This window comes from Sorex fumeus, unplaced genomic scaffold (genome assembly GCF_029834395.1).
Source record: "Sorex fumeus unplaced genomic scaffold, SorFum_2.1 ptg000265l, whole genome shotgun sequence".
NCBI classification, from domain to species: Eukaryota; Metazoa; Chordata; class Mammalia; order Eulipotyphla; family Soricidae; genus Sorex; species Sorex fumeus.
This window is the reverse complement of record NW_026606322.1, coordinates 13,140,604-13,165,505: the sequence shown is the minus strand read 5'-3', so window position 1 is coordinate 13,165,505 and position 24,902 is coordinate 13,140,604. Positions and strand designations below refer to the sequence as shown.

At 40.7% G+C, this 24,902-nt stretch overlaps 1 protein-coding gene across 2 annotated transcripts in view; it reads left to right on the top strand.

Moving 5' to 3' along the window:
- Positions 1-756: 756 nt before the first annotated feature.
- Positions 757-24,902, top strand: part of NECTIN3 (nectin cell adhesion molecule 3) — a 105,490-nt gene continuing 81,344 nt past the window's right edge. Inside the window, exons 1-2 of one of the 2 annotated variants that reach the window (XM_056109381.1) lie at positions 757-915; positions 951-1,189. In XM_056109381.1, the coding sequence (XP_055965356.1) occupies positions 1,030-1,189 (160 nt within the window). In that variant the 5' untranslated portion in view covers positions 757-915; positions 951-1,029. The remainder of the gene's footprint in view (positions 916-950; positions 1,190-24,902) is intronic. The other variant, XM_056109380.1, reaches the window with a different exon arrangement.

Here is a 24,902-nt window from a genome sequence, read left to right as displayed (position 1 = left end):
GCGGGGAAGTCCGTGGCCTCTCCTGTGGCCAGTCGGCCGGCGCGGACAGCGGGCGCAGCGCCGATGAAGCCAGAAAGCGCGAGCGGGGTGGGGAGTGGGGGTGTGGGGAGGGTCTCCCTCTCCTCGCCCGAGCAGCAGTTCCACCGAGCCGGGAGCAGAAAGGACGCCCGTGCAGCCGCGCGGGGCGGGGAGGCGGCGGCGGCCGGGCAGGAGGCAGGGGCTGGGGGGTGGGGTGGGGGGGCGCGCGGCGGGTCCCAGGAAGCAGGAAGCGGCGCCGATGGGCCAGTCGGGCGCTGGCCCGCCCGTCCGGGTCCCCGGCCGGCCGAGAGAGCGCGCCGCCGTCCCGCCGCCCTCCGCCCTCCGCCGGGGTCTGCGCCGGCCGCCGCGGCCCCGCGAGGGGCGGGGTGGGCGAGACCATTGGCAGGCCGGGCGGGGGGGAGAGGGGGCCGGGGCGCGCTCGGGGGCGGGGCCTGCGCGCCCAGTCCCGGGGGCCGGGGGCCGGCTCTTTGGCGGCGGAGGCGAGCGATCCCGGCCTCGGAGCGCCGAGCCGAGCTCCTCGTCGGCCCCGGCCGGCCCGGAGCGGGGAGGCGCGTGCGCGGGAGGGCGTGGCGGCGGGGGGCACCCGGGGGGCGCGCGGCTCGGGCGGCCCGTCCCCCTGCCGCGCGGGCGGGGTGGTGCGTTCCGAGTTCCCAGGAGTTCGAGGCGGGCGGGTGCCGGGCGGGGGGGGGCGGGGAGTGGCGGCAGCGGCGGCGGCGGCGGCGGGCGGGCGGGCGGCTCCCGCCTCAGCCTCGGCAGTGGCGTCGGCGACGGCGGAGTCGAGGCAGCCGCGAGCGCTCGGCTGAGTGTCCGCCGGCGGCGACGGCCCCGGAGCCGGGAGTTGGGACCGCGCGCGCCGGACCTTCCGCCGCCGCCGCCGCCGCCGCCGCCGCCGCCGCCGCCGCCGCGCAGAGCAGAGCCGGAGGCGCCGGGGCCGGGGCGGGGGGCAGCCCGGGCGCCGGCGAGGGAGCGGGCCGGGGGGGAGGGTAGGGCATGGCGCGGACCCCGGCGCCGGCTCCCCTGGGTCCCGGCGGCGGCCGAGCACAACTTTGCTCCGCTTCTCTGCCCGGGGCCGGGCTGGTGCTGCCGCCCCCGACGCCCCCGCCGCTGCTGCTGCTGCTCTTCCCGCTGCTGCTCTTCTCCCGGCTGTGCGGTAGGTGAAGCGGCGGGCGCGGGCGGAGGGGGCGCGCCCGGGGGTCCCGCGGGCCGCGGCCCGGGGCTGCGAGGCGGTTGTGCCGGGCGGTTGGCGGCGCGAGCGGCGGCCGCGGACTTTGGCTGCAAACTTTTTCGCCGCGCCCGGGGCGAGGCCGGGGAAGGGCCGGGGCCGGCGTGCGGCGTCGCCGGGGCGGATGGTGGAGCCGAGCTCGGGGCGGGGGTGGGGTGGGGTGGGGATGGAGGTTTTTTTTTTGTGTGTGTGTGTGTGTGTTTTGTGGGGCTGATGAGGATTCTTTTCTTTTCTTTCTTCCTTGCTGCTTTTTGTCCCCACGCCTCGTGCTTTCGGCGCGCTGGTGCTCCTCGTGGCTCGCTCCGGGGACCGTTAACTCCCCAGCTCGCGGGCTCGGGGGCCGCGGTGCGGGGATGCGCCTCGGCCGCCCCCTGGTTTTTTTTTCCGCGGTGAAACTTGACCTGGGATTTCGGCTCCCCCTCGGGGACCCGGGCCCGGAGGAAGGAATGAAGCCGGTGGGGCTCAGCCCAGCTCGCACACACCGCGCACGCCCGCCCGCCCCAACCAAGCACCGCGCGGCACCGCACCCTGGAGCCTCCCCACCCCACCACCCACCCCTCCTTGCAAGCCGGAGAGGGTCGCTGCTCTGACCCCTTCCCCCAGCCGGGCCCGGGATCGCTTTGCTGGGTCCACCTTGCAGCCTTCCCGGTGTGGGACGGACGTCCCTCCCGGTCGCGGTCGGTTCCAGCGAAGCCGAGAACTCCGCGACTTTGATTTGGGTGTTGCAGTGCCCGATTGCCTCGGCCGCGCGCCTCTGCTCGGCACCCTCCGGCCGCGGCTGCCCGTTCTCTTTTCTTCCCTCTGGGTAGCGTCTTGGCACCTCGGGCAGCTCATCCCCCTTAAGTTCTGGTGTTAGGGGTCGGGGGCGAGAAGCCTTTTCCGTTGAGGATCCGGGCCCAAACCAAACCAAACCAAACCAAACCAAAAACACGCAACAACTAAAGCCCCCTGCTTTCCTGTAAGAGTTGGGCGTTAGTGATTAGTAATGCAGCCGGGCGATGTTTGGGAGAAGGAGGAGGCGGCCAGCAGTCTGCGGAACCGCCCCTTCAATTGAGAAGACTGAGCTCTGCAGGACCTTGGGCATCTTCGAGGGTCCTTGGTGTAGAGGGTGCTGGAGTCAGAATTTAAACTTGCTCAAAGATTGGTTTACCGAAGATTCCTCTCCCTCCCTCCCTTCCCTTCCCCCCCTTGCTGGTACTTAAGATTGTTGCTGGATTTCAGTTGTTTTCTTCTTGACATCCTAAAATCAGAAGTCTTAACTTAGTATTTATTAAAAGGAGAGGTATGTGTGGATTTCTTGGGTAGTGTGATTTAGGAAAAAAAAAATAAATAAAGAGAATTCTGTGTCAGGTTCTGAGGGGAGGGAGGTTTTCAGGAGATTCAGTGCCCATAATATAGGCTGGCACTTCCCCCTACTAGTCAACTATGTTTCAAGCCCGGCAGTGAAAGTTTCTGATTTACAGTGTAATAAATGACACGTTATCTATTATGTGTTGTTTCTGTAGATTGCTTTCCGAATATTGGTTTCGAGGTGCAATTCTAAATGCTTATTGATGCAAGATTCTGTATTGAATTTGTGAATTGTTCTTTTCCATTCGGGGATGTGGATTAGTTAGGTGGGGAGGGAGTTGGAGGGAAGTGTTAACAATTAACCATCCTGATTGAGATTGTGATTAAAGACTGAAAAGAGTATTATTTGTGGCTGCAATGAAAGCTGAGCTAGGCAGAGCCTTGTGGAAGACTGAAGCTAGGTCATTGTACAATTAATACAAGGAAATAGAATTCCAGCAATACTTTGAGTGTTTGTGCAAGAGAAGTGTTGATTACTTTCTGAAGTAACTCTGATTTTTAAAATCGAAAAAGAAAAAAAAACAAAAGTTTAGCCATAGTGTACTTTTGGAAGGACTTTAGAGTTCCCAGAATCCAAACAGTGCAGGCAGTGGGACTGTGAGTTAGTGTAAGTGTAAATTGAAGTTTTTAAACTAAACTCTGCTTATGATTGTAGAAACAGACTCTAGCTTTGTGTTACTGTGCACTGCTCATTTAAAGAACTTCCTTTTTTTGGCTTAGAGTGTTATAACACCTTAATTTGTGAATCCTTATGACAAGTTTTTTTTTTCCTTTTCCTTCAACCTTTCTCTTTTTAGAATTCAGTCTTTGAGTAGGGCACAGCTGTCTCATGGATGCTTAGTAAGAAATTAGATTTTCTTCATCTAACCTGTTAATCGATCTCACACTCAGTACTAATTACCGGGTTAGGAATGTGTTACTGTTGAGTAGTCAGTTTGTAAAGCTTAGATGTTAAAGAGATGACTAATGACTCATTAATCATAATGATTTACTTATATCACATAAAGGTTTTCTATGTGCTATTTTTTATTTGCTGCTTACATTTAGCTTTTGCCTAATTGCGCTTAGCTTATGTGGTATTAACACACGATCATTTTTAAATCACATTTACTGGACTGCTAAAAAAACCTCTCAATTAGTACACTTGATATTCTGATGTATATAAAAAAACTTACTATTGGTGTACTGTGTGAGGTCACTGTCTTATTTGAAGCATTGAACTTTTAAAATGAAAATTTTATAAGTTGACACACTACTAGTGTTTTTTTTTTAGTTTGTTTCAAGAAACTGGACTTACAGTATAATCTAGGATGAATCTTGTTTCATTTAGTTTGTAATTCTGTATTTCATTCTCATGAGAATTCATAGAAGATAAGATTGACCTCACTTTGAAGTTTGTGTATTTGGTGGGGGGAGGTATTGGATGGGGGGGGGCTGGGCCACTGATGGTGCCTACCAACTTCCATGAGAGAATATTAGCAGATGTATTGATGAAAGAAAAGATAGACTATTTGACCCTTGTTAAGGTTCTGTTTGCGTATAGGATATGATGATTCTATTTTCAAGGTGGAAATTGAAGCTGATGGAAAAGATGATCTATGATAATTGAACGAACCTCTAACAGCAGTTCCAGTACTTTATATGTTCCTGGTATACGATACACACTTGGAGATATAAAACTTGAATAGAGCTAGTCCTGATTTCAAAGCGCCTGCTGCAGAGTGTAAAAGATAATAGTTGGTTATTGGACAGATTAATGTTCACCATAGAAATCTCTATGAGGTATACTGTGCAGGTGAGATACCTCACCCATGAGATAACCATACTGAATGTGAACTGAGGATGAAAAAGTACTTTCTAAAGTATCTCCGAGCAAGATTATCTTATTGAGGGTAATAAGGTTGTAGGTGATACAACTTTGTATTCTCTTTCTCTTCACAGTGGTTTAATTGTAAATTGGTAGGTTGAGTCTGTAAAATACTGCCACTGTAAGTTGTTGGGCAAATCAACATTAGTAACCTTAAGGTTTCCTTGTTTTAAAGAAGAGCTGAACTACTGCCTTATGGAATTCATGTGAGGATTAAGTAAAAGAAGAAAAGAAAACACTTTTAGTGCAGAAATACAGTAAATACCCAACTGTTAGCATTTACTATATTGTACATTGTAAGTCAGCCAACCTTGTGTTATTATGTTCAACCGCGATGTCTTAAATAATTGAGTTTTAGAGTTAATTGACTTGTATCTGCTCTTTATATCTTTACTGACTGTAGAGGATCCTTAGTACTTAAGTCATTGTTAAAATTTATTTCAAATAAATATAGTGGGGAATTTTCAGAATATTGGAGAATAATGAAATTAACTCAACTGTGTAATTGTTTGGAACCTGGTTGACTCACTTTAATGGTGGCGAAATCGTTTTTTGGTCTGCAGTTTCATAAGGTGACTTAGAGTGTCAGTGACTATTGAAAATGTGGAGTTTGGAAAAGGGAGTCAGTTTCACTTATTTTATCAAGTTACTGAAAATGTCAGTTTCGAACTTAACAATACATAAAGCCCATATATATGTTTCTACAACTTAAATACAGTTGAATAGTTAATCAGATTTTTACATTTTTAACAAGCAAAAAAGACCAAACCTTTTTTTCTTGAATTTAGCTACAATATCAGAAGTAAGCGTTTAAAAAAGCTAGGCAGTTATTTGTGTGTTTGTGCATATACTGCCTTATGTCTCTGTGTGTGCGTGAGAGAGAGAGAGGGAAGGAGGGGGGAGAGAGAGAGATATTCAGCAGCTACGATTTACATTTTGAGTCTAAATAGTTAAGGAGTAAATGCTTTGGATATTGGCTTTTATTTAAAAATGGAAGAGGAGCTGGCTGAAATACCCTTTTTAAGAAACAGAGAATTTGGCATTCTATAATTTACTCCTTAAAATTACAAACAATATAGTGCTATAGCATATTCTGTAATTAGTTTGCATAAACGAGATAGGAGTACATATGGTTTATAAGAGATGTGGCATTAATTTATATGCTACGTATAATTTTATACTGTAGTTAAGTAACCCTTAAATTACTACTGGAATGATTACTAGGGATGATTTTACATCATGTCATATTTTTGATTACTTATTTTTAATCTAAACTTTCTAAAATCTTGAATTAACATCCTTTCCTGGATTTAATTAAAAATTTAAAAAAATATAGTAGGTTCTCACATAGTCTATTCATTTATTAAAATAAAGTTTATTCCAAAATTTATCAGGTATGTGCTTAAACTATTTTCCTAAATGATTAAGTTCAGTGGAATTTTAATAATTTCAAATTTAATGGGAACTCATTCTGGTGATCTACATGTAGCCATAATTCTAGATATAGCCATAATTCAGGCCCTATGGTTGTGCAGAAGATATTATTTTGGTTACTTAGATTGTGAATTTCACAGATTTTCTTTAAGATAGCACCCTTGAATTTTAAAAATTTATTTATTTGTATTTTGACTAACATACTTTTTGCTAATTAAGATGACTAGGGAAGAATTACCTGTTTCTTTATGAGTTTACATTCAGAGGCTGGAATTTAAGCCATATATAATAACATACCAAGTCACAATTAGGGATTGACAGTATGCTTTTGGCGCTTCAGATTGAATTATTTTGTAGTTGTAAGTGGTAAATGATACAGATGGCTATAGATACTAGAAGTTGTTGTAACATTTTAAAAGGACCTTCATTTGGTTTCCTTTAATGATTTAAAACATTCAGATTTATTCTTAAAGAGGTCAATTAATGTACCCAGGAGTACTTTAGAACTCCTAGAGTTCCTTCAAAGGAAAACCTTTTATAAGAAGGAGGGAGGGTTTATGCAACACTTTTCTTGTTCAGGTAGCCAGAGTTAACAAAGTAGTCTTTGCGGATGGGTTAATACCACAACTACTAGAGAATTATTTTCAAAACAACAATTCCAGGCACCTCCATAGACTTGGATCAAATGGTTTTTTTGCAGGAAGGGTTGGGAGTTGGACCAGAGGATTGGGACTTCTGTGTTTTGAGGGTTTTTATCTTTAGATGATTCTTTCTTCCCTTGGCAAGCACTGTTTCATTTCAGCATTTTTATTAATGATTTGACCTGATGTATTGGTTGTTCTTAAGTAGGCTGCTCTATTTCTTTTTGAATCTCTAAGCATTGGGCTGGAGCCATAGCACAGCAGATAGGACCTTTGCCTAGCACGAGGCTGTCCCTCTTGGAGAGCCTCGCAAGCTACTGAGAGTATCCCGCCCACGTGGCAGAGCCTGGCAGAACCTGGCAGAGCCTGGTAAGCTCCCCGTGGCGTATTCGATATGCCAAAAACAGTAACAAGTCTCACAGTGGAGATGCTACTGGTGCCCACTTGAGCAAATTGATGAACAATGGGAGGACAATGCTACAATGCTATTTCTTAGCATAAAACATTTGATTTATTAAAAGAGTTTAGCAATCAGGTCAAATTTAGTCTAAAAGCAGCACTGTCCAATGGAAATATATGAGCCATATTCATAATTTTGAGTAGTCCTCATGCAACATTTACAACAATGGTGATATTAGTTTTATATATGTATTAACAAAATTTGTATATCGGTAGAAATATAAAATAATTCACACATTGATATTAAGTCAACATTTTACATTTTCTTGAAAGTATTTTGTGAAATTTACACTTACAGATTGTTATTTGGACAAACTGTACTAGAATGCCAAGTGTGACTGGTGATTACCATACTGTCTAAAGTTATGTTATGTAGTTCTGAAACTGATTGTTGTTTCTGAAGCAATAACCTTCTCTGTTCTTAACTCAGAGGCATAAAATAACATGACTTTTCGTTCCTGTTAGTCAAATTAGAAATGTCCGGTTTGAGATAAATTTTCTCTGAAACCTTTACACTTCTTCCATAGTTTTTCTTCTTTCCTAAAGTGTGATATGTGCTCATTGTATAATATTTCATTATCAGTTGTTTGGGGACATATAATCTCAGCAGAAAAGTCTTTACCTCAGTCTCTGCTGTATTTATGGAATAAACGTTTAAAGCTACATGTATATGTGTATACACATACATATATACACTATATATGGGTATGTGTATATACATATATATATACCTTCTGAGATAATTAATATCTATAGATATATTTTTTGGTTCTGTAAACTGCAGAGTATTATTTACCCTAGCATATATATTGCTTAATTAAGCCGCTTCTGTGGGACATGGCTTATGTTTGAAATGCCTCATTTAGGGTTTGAGTTTTAGCATAACGATTTGTAAATTTAAGATGCTAATCTTATTTTGCAAGGAGTGTTAATGGGAAGGACATGAAAAAAACTAGAGTACTAGATAAAAATAAGTGACAATAGGACTTCCAACTCAGTGTTTGGGAATATTGTATCGAATGTCTTCTACTGACATTTTTTAGAGGAAAACCAACCATTTTAATAAAAATGTTATGAGAGGCATATAGAGTAACTGGAAAAGGAATGCATTCTAGTAAAGGCTGATGATGCTTAGATCACCTTGAAATCAGAATATAGGGAGGAGTTCCTAGAAGAAAGAAATGATGGGGTGGGAGTGGAGGAAGTGAGAAGAGGGGGACTTGGAAGTAAAGGGGGAAAGGGCCAGGGGCTGTGAGTGTACACCAGTGGCGTAGAGGAGTGGTGTAACCATGTAACCAAACCACAGAGTAAATGGAAGCGGGAGGTCCAAACCGCAACAACCAGACTTTATGTGCCTGTCAGAACCGCAGTCCCGGCGACCTGGGGGTGGTAGGGAGGGAACCAGGGCACTGAGAGAGAGAAGTTGACACTGGAAGTGGGACTGGTGCTGGGACATAGGATGCCTTAAACCCACCTCTAACTTTGTAAACCACAGCGTCCTAATAGTTTTTTTTTTAAGTAGTAGGATCATTTTCATGTATGACTTTCTGTTTGTTACCTGTGATAGGTATCATAGTCATCATTAAATGATTAGGTCATTTTCGAAAATTGTTAATAGATATTTTTAATTTAGTCATAGCAACTGTGGATTAGATTAAGATTTATCTTATACATGTCCTGTCTTAAACTACAAATTCCCTGTGATTTTTATTTAAAATGAAAATAGTTGTAGTCATTCGGTTAGATACTAAATCAGATAATAAACTCTCTAGATTTAAGATACGGTTAGAAATTTCCTATTTACAAAATACAAATGCCAAGATTTTCCTTAAGCCTCAATTACATATTATTTTGCTCCCTGGGGGTGGGGAGCGTTGTGGGGTGGAATGCCTTCTAATACCATTGGTGAATCTTAGCTAACAGGACCAGCGATTTCGTGCAAGGCCCTGCATCTTTGGAATGTGCACTGCTGGTACCTGGAATTGAACACAGGTCTGGGCCATGCCAGGCAGGTGCCCTAACCGCTTAACTGTCTCTGAGCTCCCCTCAGTTTGTAAATATTTTACTGAAGAGGTTGAAGCAGAGGTTTTTTTTGGACTAACGCTTTGATCCTCTAGGGTGCAGGGGCTAGATCATGGTATTTCTGACCAAAATTACTGGTTACAGCAGGGCCTGTAACCATTAAAAGGTAAAAGGTAAATATTCACTACCAACAGAACCTCGAGAAGCATATCCAAATAATACAGTTGTATTGACTATCAATTTTGATAACAGCTTTCTATTTCTATAAGCAGATATGTTGTAAATAAAGTATTTTTATTGTTGTTTTGTCTTTTTTTTAAAGCAGAATTAACTCATAATTGTAATAGCAGTAAGGAACTCCTCTTTCAAGTACTACTGCATCTTTCACTGTAGCACAGTGTTGAAAGGTTTTATTACATTTTAAAGTTGGTAGAGCCCTTATACTTGACTTTGCTTGAAAAACTGAGTAACAGAAAAAGAAGGCATATCAAGACTATTATAATTAACTACTATAATTAATATATTAATGAAGATATTAATGTTAATGGAAATACCTACTTTTAGCAAGAAATAAAACTGGATTAGTTCATTTTTTGTGTATTTAAAATATTATATTTGCAGTTTTAATGAGAAAACTTTCAGCGTTAGATGTAGAAAAGTTACCGACTGTCATAATTATTTCGAAGCCATGCTTTTTTTTTTAAATCAAATTAATTTTTCTGCAATGGAATCTGACATTGATATATTTTTATTATATTTTAATCTATAGTGAAAAGTTTAAGTCGCTGATATAATTTGTTTATAGTATGCCAACAAATCTCTCCTAAAAGCTTTAATCTTTGCAACACCTGTTAAAATATAAGAATATTTGAAGATCCCTAAGACAAAAATAATTTTCTTTGAGAGTATTGTTGTTGCTTTGCTGCCCTCTACAGTCATCTGAGATAGTCGCTCTAGATTTTTGTCTTGCCAGATGATTAAAACACTTCTCTTGAGTTGTTAGCTTTAAATTTTAGGAGTGGGTTGAGTAATAATGTTAGACTATGACAAGTTACGACATTTGAGCTCTAACTGTAGTATTAAAAAAAATAAATGACTTACATATTACAAGAGGGGAGCTTCAGTCAGGTAATAGGTGACAGACAGAGCACAAGTATTGAGTAAAATAAGCGTGTGAACTTGGTGACTACTCCTAAACTTATAAACTCATTTGTAACATGGTTTACTAAACATTAAAATACAGAAAATAATTAAGACTTAGAACAGTCGCCAAAACATCTAGTTTATTCTGTACGTAGATTATGTAATGTATTTTAGATTTGGTCCGTATTAATAGATTACAGTGATTTTTTTTTTTTAAATATTGCAAACAGTATTTAAAAGTATTAAAAGTAATTATTTGCAAGCGTATGCAGTTTGTGATTTTGGTATTGTGGTCTTTATATCCGGAGACTGCTACTTCATTTATTTCTGTTACATTGAGTTTGGGGGTTTGTCCTTGATACAGACATCGTATGAGTATGGGAAAGTCTTATTTCTATCCATTCCTTGTATATTTATTGTTCTTTCCTTTGCTTATAGCATTGACTGGTACTTTTACTGTGCTGTTGAGTTAAGCAGTTAAGACTGCTATGACTATAGGTATTGTTATTCCATAACTAAACTCAGATTTTTTAAAAACTGAGCATTTCAAATTTAAATACAATTTTTTTTATTCTTTTTTTTTTAAGAGCATTATCTTAGTTTTAAGATGATCATTGGTTTTCTTTTTTTATAATGAGGTGACATGTTAGAAAATGAACAGTTTTTGTGTTTATAGAATTTATTATATTTTGGTGAATATATTCTTTTGTTGTGTTATTGGCTTAGACAGTTATTAATTTACCCATAAAATTCATGAATTAGATTGGTTGATAGTTTTTCATTCTTAAAATGTTCTTACAAAGGTTTGATATTCAGGTCAAGGACTCAGAAGGTGTTGCAGATTTCTAAATTTTAAGAGTTTAGTATTGTCACTGTTTTCTTTACTAGGTAAAAAGCTGTCTGTAGCTAGCTTGGGTATTTATGGGAAAGATTTTGGCTTTAGGCATACCCAGGAGTTCTCAGAGTTTATTCCTTGTTCTATTCAGAGCTCACTCCTTGTAGCTTTTAGGAAACCTAACTAGATTGACTGCTTGCAATGCATTCACCTTACCAGCTGTACGATTTCTACAACCCACTTCCTTTTTTTCTTATACAATTAAGCTCAGTGATTTTTTTTCTGATTGTGGCATTATAGGTATGGCAGCATATAAATATTTAAAAACATTTTAAAATTGTTGAGTTTTTTTATAATTCCATTTATTTTGGGATATATACATTAACAACATTAACAGTGGCAGTTACTTAAACATGAGAATTACCTTCAAAGCTTTGTTCTGATTTCAGGTTTTGCATGCAGCAGAAGTTAAATTTTGGCATCTACCTATAGCTCTGTAGCACTATCCTCCCATTGTTCATCAATTTTCTTGAGCAGGCACGAGTAACGTCTCACAACAAATTATTAGACTTTGCTGTTACTCTTTTTGGCATATCGAATATGTCACGGGGAGCTTGCCAGGCTTTGCCATGCAGGTGAGATACTCTTGGTAGCTTGCTGGGCTCTCCGAGAGGGGCAGAGGAATCGAACCCGGGTCGGCTGCATGCAAGGCAAACGCCCTACCAGCTGTGCTATCACTCCAGCCCATGTCTATACATGAAAATAATTTCATTGCTGGATTTGTTGGAATGATTTTTCTAATTATGTATGTATATTTCTCAGGGTAAATTGATTTGTTACCCTTTCTGATCTTCTATGTTTTTAGTTAATGGCTCACATATAGTAAAATCATAATTCATTCTTTGGATTTGTTCACTTTATTATTTTGTGAAACTTTGCTCTGTAGAGTTGAGTCTGGGGAGGTGCATTCAAATATGCAGTTGTTAGATCTTTCTTGAACTTGACTTACAGCAATCTGTCTAAAAGTGCTCCTCTTAAAGTGTACTTTGTTGGATTTCAGTTTGTTATTGCATTAGGGTTTTTTAGTGTATACAGTTACCTCATCATGTAGGTGTTTGGGTTTCAATCTGCTGTTCCTCTCATTGATTAATCCATATTTTCATTGCTCTTCTTTGTAATTGCATTAGGGTTTTTTAGTATGTACAGTTAACTAATCATGTATGTATTTGGGTTTGAATCTGCAGTTTCTCTCATTGATTAATCCATATTGTCATTTGCTCTTCTTTGTTTCATTGCTAATTTTTGTTTGATTTGGGGACGTCATCTGCTGGTGCTCAGGTCTTGCTTACTCTAGGCTCTGTGCTCAGGGATCAGTGCTGAATCCTCAGAGTGACCGTATGCAGTATCTGGGATTCAAACAGGGTTCAGCCATGTGCTGCAAGGTGAGCACATTAAATACCCGAATCTTCATATTGTTACTGTCTGGAGTTACATTTCTTCTGCCTGGGACATCCCTGGTATTTAGTGTGAGTAAACTTCGCTGTCTTTTTTCTGTTGCTTCTGTTTGGGCATCCTAAGGAGTGCTCAGGATGCCCAGGGTCCACCAGTGATACACTGATGGGTGATGATTCAGTGCTAGGGCCTAAGCAGCATCCACTGATTATGCTGTGCCAGGTCGCACATGGGCTCTTCAGCAGTACTTTGTGTCTCCTGATCCAGCCCTGAGCATGCTCGATGGGTTTCAGGGTTCCCTTTAGTGATGCTCCATAAGCTGTGTGGTGCCAGGGTGGGGAAAGACTGGAACCTAACATTCTCTTCTCTTAAAGCTTCTCAATTTTATTTCTTCTTTTCCCTTTTTTGCCTGCTATTTTCATATTCTCTTAAAATCTATAACAACTTTATTAATAATTCACCTGCCATGCTTTTACTGATTTAAAATATGCAGTTCATTGAGTTTTAGGAATTTTTCAGAATTGTACCACCCAATATTTGGCAGTCATTAATTTATAGATTTTCCTATTATACAAATTTCATATAAATATTATCAAATTTGTAGTCTTTCTTCTCTGGATTATTTTATTTAGTATAATTATTTCATGGACTGTGCGTAGTGTAATTTTTTTTGTACTATTCCATTGTATGGTTATATTCCAATTCCATTCATATATTAATTGAATGAATGGATTGTTTTTACCTTGGGTACTGTTAGAAATAATGCTGCCATCAGCTTTTATCTCCCAAGTTTTTTATGTGGGCAGATGTTATTTCATATGGGTATTTTTCTTAGTATTGGAATACCTGAGTCTTGTGGTAATTCTGACCTTTTGTTTCCCAAAGTGGCCATACTTTCAGGTAGCATTGGAGGTGACGTCTCCTTAAAATCCTTTTTTATTACTTCACTTTCTGGTTGTAGCTTCCTGTCAGGTGTGAGGTGATAGGTTGTTATTATTTTGATTTGCCTGTCCCTGATGGTAATGATGTTAAGCAAATTTTTAAGTATTAATTTACCATTTACATGTTCTTTCAAGAGGCAGCCAGAACTTTTGCTTGTATTTCAGTTGTGTTTCTTTTCCTTTTTTTTTTTTTTTGAGTTGCAAGAGTTTATGTTCTGTTTCAGTCTTTTAGCTTTTTTTTTCCAGTTTTGGATGGTTTCTATTTTAGCACAAATATTTCGAATTTAAATCAGTTTTATCTTTAAAAAATATCTTTGCTGCTAGTACTTTTGGTGTTTAAGCCCACGAATTATCTAGAAAATCTTTGTGTGATATTTTTTGTGAAAATTTGTTACTGAATTCTAGGAATTTAATCTAATTTTAGCTTTTACTTTTTGAGAGAAGGAATGCAGCTTCTTTTGAGAGTGGTGAGTTGGGCCTCATCTGCTGGTACTCAGAGTATGTTCCTGACTTTGTGCTTAGGGGCAACGTTGGTGGTACTTGGAGAATCATACGTGGTACCAGGAATTGAACCAGGGTTAGCCACATGCAATGCAACTGCCTTTAACCTATGTACTGTTTTTACTAGCCCCTCTGTTTTTCAGTAGACGGGCGTTCAGTTATTGGTAACTTTGTATAATGATTTATTTTCCATTGAATTATCTTGACATATAATAATTCAAATTACTGGTTTTTTGGGAGGGGGCATACCCACTGGTACTCAGGGTTTCTGTCTCCGTGCTCAAGGGGTCATTCTTGGTGGTGCTTGGGGTGAGGGCTGGGGGGTCTCAATGGTGCTGGCATTTGAATTGGGTTGGCTGAGTGCTAGATGAGTGCCTTAATCCCTAACTATCTCTCTGACTCCTCAATAGCCTTTTTCAAAAGTCAGTTGACCATTAACATGAAAGTTTACACTGGACTTTGTGTATTGTTCTCAGAATCTACATGTCTCTCTTATAGTTCTACAGTTTTGACTACCGCAGTTTTTGTACTTTTTTTTATTATGATAGTTTTGCAAAATTGAAATTTGAAATGTTAATATTCTAATATTTTGGGGGACGGAGGGCGGATAATTTGGTCTCTTTAATTTCTGTAAGAATTTAAGATGAATCTGTTAGACTTTGTAGTGATGCCTGATTAGATTTGAGTACAGATTATGTTGGATATGTAATTAGTTTAGGGAATATTGCCATTCTAAAGTCTTCTGATATGTGAACATGGAATAATTTACCCTTTAAATTTTTTTTGTTTCCTTTAGCTGCTGGAGCGATAGCACAGTGGGTAGGGCGTTCGCCTTACACGCGGCCAACATGGCCGACCCGAGTTCGATTCCTCCGCCCCTCTCGGAGAGCCCGGCAAGCTACCGAGAGTATTCGATATGCCAGACACAGTAACAACAAAGTCTCCAATGGAGACGTTACTGGGCCCGCTCGAGCAAATCGACGATCAACGGGAGGGCCTTTACCTTTTACCTTCCTTTAGCTGCGTTTTATAATTTCTAGATAATTTTTGTAGATTATTGATAAGTTAAAATTTATTTATTGCTAGTTAATATTGCAGTATAGTTACATATCGTTATTGTATTTATATCCTACAACTTCAGTGAACTTTTATTCCTATCGTGTGTGTGTGTGTGCGTGTGTGTGTGTGTGTGCGTGTGTGTTTCTCCTGGCCACACTCGGCGGTGCTCAGGGCTTGTTGCTCCTGCCTCAGTACTTGGGCTCGGGGAACCATACAGAGTGCTGGGGATCAGACTTGGGTTGACCACTTGCAAGGCCACTTGCAAGGCCCTATCCATTGTATTATTGCTCTGGTACCTCAGGATAATATTTTAAAAAAGGATTTTATATATTCAGGGGAATGTATTCTATAAATAAATTTTTTTGCGTGTGTGGATATATTTACTGGAAATGATAGTGTGTACACTACTATTGAGCTACATATCTAATTCCTTAAAATTTTATTTGCATGCTTTTTATTTTGAGCTGGAGCAATAGTACATCGGGTAGGGCGTTTGCCTTGAACGAGGCCGACCTGGCCAACACAGGTTGATTCCTCCGTCCCTCTTGGAGAGCCCGGCAGGCCACCGAGAGTATCTTGCCAGCACGGCAAAGCCTGGCAGGCTCCCCATGACGTATTCGATATGCCAAACACAGTAACAACAAAGTCTCAGGATGGAGACATTACTGGTGCCCACTCGAGCAAATTGATGAACAATGGGAGGGCAGTGACTTTATTTCACTATTATGACTTTTTTACTATTAAATAGTATAGTAATAGTATAGTATAGTACTATTAAATAGTATAGCACTTTGTAAATACCTATTACTGGATTCAGAGCATTTGATTTTTTTTTTTACGAATTGCTATTTTTGCTAATTGTTTATATACGTGTTTATATAAATATATGTTTTAAACTATGAATGTTTCTTTCTAGTTACCATTAGTTCTATATGTCATTCTCTGAAAGTACTTATTACTGATAGAATTGAAGAGCTTGCTGTATATTTCAGTTACACAATCAAAAAATAGAAGTTGATTTTTAGTATCTGTTACTTGAGAATCACATTATTAACACCTGAAAGATAAATTCTTGCTTGCATTTTTAAAGTAGATCCTTTCAGGAAACAAACTGGTTAGTTGGGGGAAATGTATCTCAAATATAGTAATTTTGACAATAGAAAAACTGCAGTACTTTGTGCTCAGGCTGAGAGTACCCAATCATGGACAAACTTAGAACGGGTTCAGACTTGTTGAGATCATGTGATTCAGTGCATTTTGTAACTGGGAAGTCTAAAACTGGTCTGAGGCTTTTAGGTAAAGAATAAGCTATATTCTGTGAGGGTGAGTGTGTAATGGAACTTCTGGTGCTGTTGGGAGGGTGGACTTTGAGCTACATGCAAGGAGACTTCTAATTGTGAGAATTGAGAAAGGTCATTGCCACAGGAAGACTGCAGAGAGGGGTGGACTGTACATAGTATCCTGATAGCCATACTGGCTTTATCCATTGTTCTCAGGTCCACCCTGAAAACTCTTTAACTAGTCTGTACTGGACATAGAAGGAGATCCTCATGCAATATTCCCACAATGCAATCTCTGGACACAGATTAATCATATTTATTTTAAGGGAGAAATACTGTAATTTGTCATAATGCATAGATGAAAGATACATTTGTAGTTGAAAGGCAATAATTCCAATAATTGGTTAGCACATAAGAGTTCACAACATAAAGATACTTTTAAAATGAGTTCCTACATAAAATGGAGTTACTACAATAAGCACATACTATGCTTTGTATATTAAAACCGTAAGAAATGAAAATTCTATATGCTTTTATTAAAACTTTGAAGAGTGAGGTTGATGCAATAAACATTAAAATTTATTTAGAAAGAGGGCAGGGGAGATTTAGTTAAGGTTCTTGCCTTGTATGTTACCTGACCCTGGTTGAGTACCTGGCACTGTATGTGATCGCCCTAGCACCATCAAAAGTGACTCTTGAGCACATAGCTCGGAGTAGATCCAGAATACTGTTGTCCCAAAACAAAAATTTAGAGAGTATGGAATTTAGGAATGTTCTTTTACATCTGTTTGTGATTTATCTCAGGTTAGCAACACTTTACAATTTCAAGACTACAGCTTTATACTTCTGTGTGTGAGATGCATCACATCTTGGGGCTGGACTGATAGTAGAGTAGGTAGGGTATTTGCCTTGCACACAGCTGATGCAGGTTTGATCCCTTGATCCCTAAGGCCTCCAGGAGTAATTCCTGATTGCAGAGCCAGGAGTAAGTCCCCACACCGAACACCACTGGGTGTGGCCCAAAACAGACTGAGGGGAAAAAAGCCTCACCACTACTACTGTCATCAAATTCTCAGTGGTATCCAACCCACCTCCAAGAAGAGGCCCATTTCCTTTCCCACCACCACCTTTTAAATACCATTGTTTTTACTAAGGCTAGGACTTAGTTTTGTTTTTGACCGCTTTCTATCCTCTAGTTATTCTTGTTCTACATATAGGTGAATGAGCTGGTAATGTTATTTAAAACAAAACAAAACAAAAAATAGCATTCTATTAAGTGGTGTATGCCGTAACTTTTTAAAAAATTTTTATTAGTGAAACACCATGAGGTACAGTTGTAGACTTACAAATTTTTGTGTCTACAACTGTACCTCATGGTGTCTCACTAATAAAAATTAAAATCTCAGTAGGTATTTCGATTGATACTGTAAGTTCTGGTCTTTGTGTCTAATACTGATACGAAGAAAATGGTGAAACCATCCTTTCAAGTTAGTGGTTTTATATCATTTTGCATAATTGCTGGATCAGATGATATTTCCATATTTTTGAGTTTTTTTTGGATCACATCTGAGAGAGGTTATGTTTGCTTGGGAGACCACACAGTACCAGGCATTATACCCAGATTCCCCACATTACAAATTGGGCACTCATTTTGTTGAGGTATTTTCCCTGCCCTCTATTTTATTCTATTAAGAACTCTTGCACTGTTTTTTATAGAGGTTATGCCAATTTACATACCTACCAACAGTTTATCAGATCTCACTTTTTTATCTCCGTCATCACCAGTACTTATTTCCATTGTTTACGATCAAGTTCATTCCCACATATGGAACATCTGGTTTCTTTGGAAAAGTGTTCAAGATTTTGTCCATTTTTTTTGTTGAGTCCATTGGTTGCTTGAGTTTAGTGTTCATGAGATGAGTGTGTTCTTCATGTATTAGAGCTGTATTGTCCCTTAGAAGAGTGGGTGATGCACCAATGTCTTTTCACAATTTGTAGCTTGCTCCAAGTTGTTTAGGAGGTGTTTCCTTTGTTCTGTAAAAAATTGATCTATTTTATTTTCTTCCTTTATTTTTGGGCTGTACCTAGTGATGCTTAGGGACTACGTCGAACTCAGCCCTCAGAAGTTACTTCTAGTACTGCTTATGGGGTCATGTGCTGGTGATTGAACTTGGCCTCATTAAAAAAAAAACTTTTTTTAAAAAAAAGCACCTGCTCTAGCTTGTATAATTTGATGTAGTCCCATTAGTTTATTCTTGGCTAATGGAGTTGAGTCTAATTTGTTTCCCTTGCTGGTGGAGTTGTCTCTTTAATGTCTTATGAGTGTCATGACGTACATTGACTGGCTTTTATGTGATATACTTGTTTTATAGATAACTAATTGCTTTACAATATCAAATTTTGACAACTGTTTAATTAGACCTAAGAAGTGGCTAATCAAAAGGTGAATTATGCTTGTGCCTACAGTTAAGGAAGGGAAAAATTAGTACTTGCCATCATTTTAACCTTTCGTAAATATTGATTTATTAATTTTCTCCATTGTCAGTATTGTAGTGTTTTTATTTCATAATTTATGTCATTTATTAAAAGTGAAGTAATTGTAATTGGAAAACTGTTTAAGCCATTCCTTGACATTCAGACTTTTTATTTGCATTCTTTTTGCCGTTTGTGCCAGAAAGAGTTCTTTTGATGTCTTCAGTAAAAGAGGTATTATAAGATCCTTAAGATCACCCTCACATTCAGTGATACCTAATTAGATACCTCATACGAGTTGGTTTACAGTTTTATTAATCAACATAGTGTACTAAATAGTTGTGCAGGGGGAAAAAATGGCGTTCAATATAAAGGTCTGAGGCAGAATGTGAGTAAAATGTAGGCACAAATTTCAAGAACCTTTCCCAGTGATGCCACACAAAATATGCTAAATTTTTCCAAAAATTTTTGTGATGCACGGTTGAAATGTTGCCTGCAGTGGGCGCTAAGTAGAGGCTGCACGTCACTTTTTATTTGGGGCTGATCAAGTAAGTGTTTCTTGCACTAGTACATAGTGAAATTCCAGATTCCTAAAAGGAAATCTGGCATACGTTAACCTCTTGTTTGTGCGCATAGCTTAAGCATTGTGAGGAAGCTGCTATCATAAATTAATGGCAGAAATTTTCCCAAAATATTTGTTCCCCATTGCCAGCCGAAGGCATCCTTGCAAAAAGTATTTTTCAGCTACAGCAATTTGGCTTGCAATGTTAATATATTATTATTGTGTGTATCTTCTTTATATACACAATAATCACGTGTATAAAAAAAACACAGATCATTGTCCCTGAGATTTTTCTTGCATGCAGATATTATGAAAATTCTGCAAACTTTCGTTCTGTGCTTTTCTGATACCCAGAAGGAATAAAAGAAACACATGTCTTTTTTTTATAAAAAAAAATCATTTCTGTGTTACTGGGAATTGAACCTTGGAGCAAACGTACTAGACTTGTACTCTGCCATTGTCTTACTGCCTTTTGGAAAGATTCTTTTTCTTTTCTTTTTGGTGGGGGGTTGAGGTGTGGGGTGGTTGGCACTGGAGATCTAAATCTGGAAAGGCCCTCTTCATAAGAAACACACCCTCTAATTCTAGGCTACATCTCTTAACTGGTGCTTCTGCATTTAAAAGAGTTGTAGATCATAGGAGATAGGGCTGATATTGTCCTTTCATCACTCAGTAATAACAGACAGTTTTGCCGATATCCAGGACACCAGAGCATCTAGTTGTAGAGATGTGAGAAAGGTGCATTTTGTAGTTAAAGGAAAAATGTTGCCCAAGATTACTTTTTTTGAGATTGTTTTCTGTATTGAAGGACTTAACCACATCCAAAGGATAATCTTAGCAAATATTTATACCCTCTTCCTCTATCAACTTTACAGGTATAAATTTCATCGAATTTCATAAGTAGAATTTTACAAGTACAAAGTGCAACAGCTTCACAACTTGAATAGAAATTTCTCCAAAGAAGTTGTGCATATGACCAACAGGCATATGTTTATCATCAGTCATTAAAGAAATGCTTTAAAAATCCATCATCAGGTGGGGCCAGAGCAATAGTACAGTGGGCAGGGTACTTGTCTTCTACATTGCTGACTTGAGTTTGATTCCTTGCACTCTGTATGGTGCCTGGAGCACTGCCAAAAGTGATCCCTTAGAGCAGAACAAAGAGCATACCAGTGGAGCCCCAAAACAAAAAATTATGTCAAGGCAATACATCACAGCTATTAAAAAGAAACAAGAAGTGTTGCTGAAGATGTAAAAACTGGAAATAAGGAACAGAGATGGTATAGGGGTTAAGGTACTTGTCTTGCATGATGTTCAATCCCTGATATAACGTTAACTCCCCTGAGCATAGCCAGGAGTGATCCTTGCGCAGAGAGCCAGGAGTAAACTAGTAGTACCATTGGGAGTGGCCAAAATTACCCACCCCTCTCCCTACAAAAAAGGGAGATTGCAATGGCCCTCCCGTTGATCATCGATTTGCTCGAGCGGGTCCAGTAACGTCTCCATTGGAGACTGTTGTTACTATGTCTGGCATATCGAATGATAGTGTTTTTTAATGTAAGAGGTATTTAACACAGTTATTAGAAATGTAAATTGGCACAGTCACTGTGGAAAGATGATTTCTGCGAGGATTTTTAAAATAAAGGAAAACATCGTCACATATGATCCATCAATTCTTAAAATTTCCACCATGCCAGGATTCTGTCTGAAGAATATGAAACAGTAGTTTAAAAAGATAAATGTGCCCCTATGTTCATGGTCACTGTCACTGTCCTCCCGTTGTTCATCGATTTGCTCGAGTGGGCCCAGTAACGTCTTCATCGTGAGACTTGTTACTGTGTTTGGCATATTGAATACGTCATAGGTAGCTTGCCAGGCTTTGTAGCTTGCCAGGCTTTGTAGCTTGCCAGGCTCTCCGAGAGGGGCGGAGAAATTGAACCCAGCTTGGCCGGGCTGGCTGTGCACAAGGCAAATTCCCTACCACTGTGCTATCGCTCCAGCCCATATTCATGGTAGCATCTGTAATACATAAGATATGTTAACAAACTAAGTATTCATCATGAATGAATGTGTAAAGAAGATACGGCATGCACATGCGCATATATCTATATGTGTGTATCTATCTGTCTATATGTATATGTATACACATAGAAGAACACAAATCAGTTTAGAAGAATGAAATTTTGGCACTTTCCAGTATAAATAGATCTTCAGAGGAGGGTCTGTGTTAAGTGAAAAAGCAGTAAAAAGAGAAATGCCGTGTGACTCTACTCATGGAATATAAAGCAAAGCACATGAACAAATAAGAACTCAGATTGGTGATGGCCAGAGAAAAGGAGTTGAGGGGTGGGTGCTAAATAACGACGTGCATGAAGATACGGTGATGGGTGAAACATCACGTGTGGTGGTGGTCATGATATATAAAGATGTCAAGATATAATGCACACACCATATTTTATAAACCTGTTGGCTCCATTAAATTATTTGTAGGTATTGGGCAACAGCTGGCTCTGTGCTCAGGGGTGGCCCTGGCAGGTTTTGGAGGGCTGAATGCAGTGCCTTGCATTGAACCCGGGTCTGCCTTATCTTCTCTACTATCTCTCTGCCTCCATTAAACACATTTTTTTTTTTTTAAAGAAAGTGAAGCTGGGGCTGGAGTGATAGTACAGCAGGGAGGGTGTTTGCCTTGCACGCGGTTGACCTGGGTTCGATTCCCAGCATCCCATATGGTCCCCCTAACACCGCCAGGGGTAATTCCTGAGTGCAGAGCCAGGAGTAACCCCTGAGCATTGCTGGGTGTGACCCCCCCCCAAAAAAAAAGCGAACAACAACAACAAAGAAGCTACTCCAGTAAAGTTCTGAGTTTTTTGAAATGTCTTTTCTCTCGTACTTGATCATACCACGTTATTAGAATTGGAACTAGAAAAAAATGACCACTTTTTAAAACGTCTTAGTATGTCAGATTACCTGAACTGTCACAAGAGAAATAGAGAAAAATTTAAAAAAATCTTACCTAGTCACCAGATTATAGTTATTTATGACTTGGTTTCAGGCATACACTGTTCCAACATCGTCCCTTCGCTGGTGTCCACTTTGTTCCACCACCAGCCTGCCTCTATGACAGGCACTTTATAATAAAGTTTTGGCACTATGGCTTATAGTACTGTTACTAATAGAGTTTCACACTAACACTTTGCCCTTTCAGCAGCCCCCCCCCCCCCCCCGTTGTCACTTCCCTCCACCATTGTTGCAGTGTTCTCTTTCCTGTTTTATGCCGCTCACCCGAGCCCCCTTCCCCTTCTAGCCACCCTCTCCCACATTCCTGCCGCCTGCCTCCATAGCAAGGTTCCTATTGAACATGAGTTCTCATGTTTTTTATTTCTATTGTAATTGACATTTGTTGTTTGCTATTTTTATCTCTTACATGTGAGAGATTATTCTCAGTTGGTGTCTTTCTCTCTGACTAACTTCACTTAGCCTGATACTCTCCAGATCTGGCCATGTAGCAGCAATTTGCAATATGTTATCTTTTCTTAAAGTGGAGTAATATTCCATTGTGTACGTACACCATAGTTTCCTTATCCTGTCATATATTGTTTGTTTGAGCACTTTTTTTGTTGTTGTTCGAGATTTTTGACTGTTGTGAATAGTGAACTGCAGTGAGTGTAGGAGTGCAGATCTCTTTTTCTCCACTGCTTTTTTAAAAATTTATTTCACAATCACAACCATCCTGTTACTCGTTGATTGCCTCGAGCAGGCCCCAGTAACGTCTCCTTCATCCTAGCCCTGAGATTTTTTTAAAAAGTGCCATATTCAAGGCTCTTTCAGAGTTAGGAGAATGAGATCCTTCATTATTACTGGCATTTGGCATATTGGGTATGCCACGGGGAGTTTGCCAGACTCTACCATGTGGGTATAAGCCCCGCCTACTGGAATTTGGAGGATCTGGGTGGAGGATGCTCAGCCCCGATCTGAGTAGGCTTGGAGATCTCAGCCCCGGGACCCGCGTACCTTTGTTCCTCTGCCGGTTCCTTCATGTGTGCGGAGAGTGGTCTCAGCATGGCGGTGACTGGTTCTGGAGGTCTTCAGCTGCCGAAGCCCTGGTCGGGGCGGGGAGGAAAACTCAACCCTCTTCCCTCCAAGGGGCCCCGGTAAGGACAGCCAGGCGCGGGGGCAGGAGACTCTGCCTTAAATTTATTTATTTTTTATTAGTGAAACACCATGAGGTACAGTTGCAGACTTACAAGTTGTTGTGCTTGGGTTTCAGTTATATAGTGATCGAGTACCCATCCCACCACCAGTGCCCATTCTCCAACCTTACCAATCCCAGTATTCCTCCCACCCCTCCCAGCCCCCATCCCACCCTTTTGTTCTATCTCTCCTTTTGACTGCTGTGGTCTGCAGAAGAGACATTGGGTAGCAATCATGTTCTGTCTATAGTGTACTTTCAGCATGCATCTCCCATCCTGGGCGGATCTTTCCAGCACCCTTTATTTGGTGTTCCCTTCTCTATCTGAGCTGTCTTTGTCCCTACATTGTGCGGCTGGCTTCTAAGCCATGGAGTGAATAACCTGGTATTTATCACAGCTGCTCTTGGGTGTTAGTCTCTTATTTTGTTACTTTATGTTATCCAGATGAATGCAATCTTTCTATGTCCCTCTCTTTCTGACTTATTTCGCTTAGCATGATATTTTCCATGTAGTACCACTTGTATGTGAATTTCATGACTTCATCTTTTCTAACAGCTACATAGTATTCCATTGTGTAGATGTACCAAAGTTTCTTTAACCAGTCATCTGTTCTCGGGCACTCAGGGTTTTTCCATATTCTAGCTATTGTAAGCAGTGCTTCAGTGAACAAACAAGTGCAGATGTCACTTCGACTATACTTTTTTTGCCTCTCCGGGATATATTCCCAGGAGTGGTATTGCTGGGTCAAATGGAAGCTCAATTTTCTAATTTCTTGAGAATCGTCCATACTGTTTTCCAAAAGGGTTGAACCAGTCAGCATTCCCACCAGCTCTCCACTGCTTTTTGAGCTTTTGGATTGTATTTCAAGAACTGGAATTGCTGGGTCCAGTGGGAACTCAGAGTGTCCATATTTTTTACCGGAAAGGGCTTGAGTAGTCAACATTCCCACCTGCCACGGTCTCACCCCAGCCCAAATCCATAACACACTGGTTATTTTTGTTTGGGGTCTACACCCAGGGATTCCCAGGGCTTCTCCTCGCTCTGCACTCAGATAATTACTCCTGGCAGTGGATACCAGGGTTTGAACCCAGATCAGCCCCCGCAGATGCCCTACCTGCGGTACCATCATTGTGCCCTGTGTTTTTGTTTATTTTGATGTGTGCCTGTCTCTGTGGTTGTGATTAAAATTATTTTTTATAAATTTTTTTGAATAACAATACATTATTATTTGAGTAAATAGTTATATTATGATTAAAATGCAGTTTTATTTGTGTTTAAAAAAGTTCCACAATAGTGGACCAATAGTACAGCGATTAGGATGTTTGTTTGCATGCAGCTGAACTGGGTTGAATCCCTGGCATCCTACGTGGTCTCCGCCAAGCATATAATGTCTTACCCAGGAGTAATTTCTTAGTACAGAGTCAGGAATAATC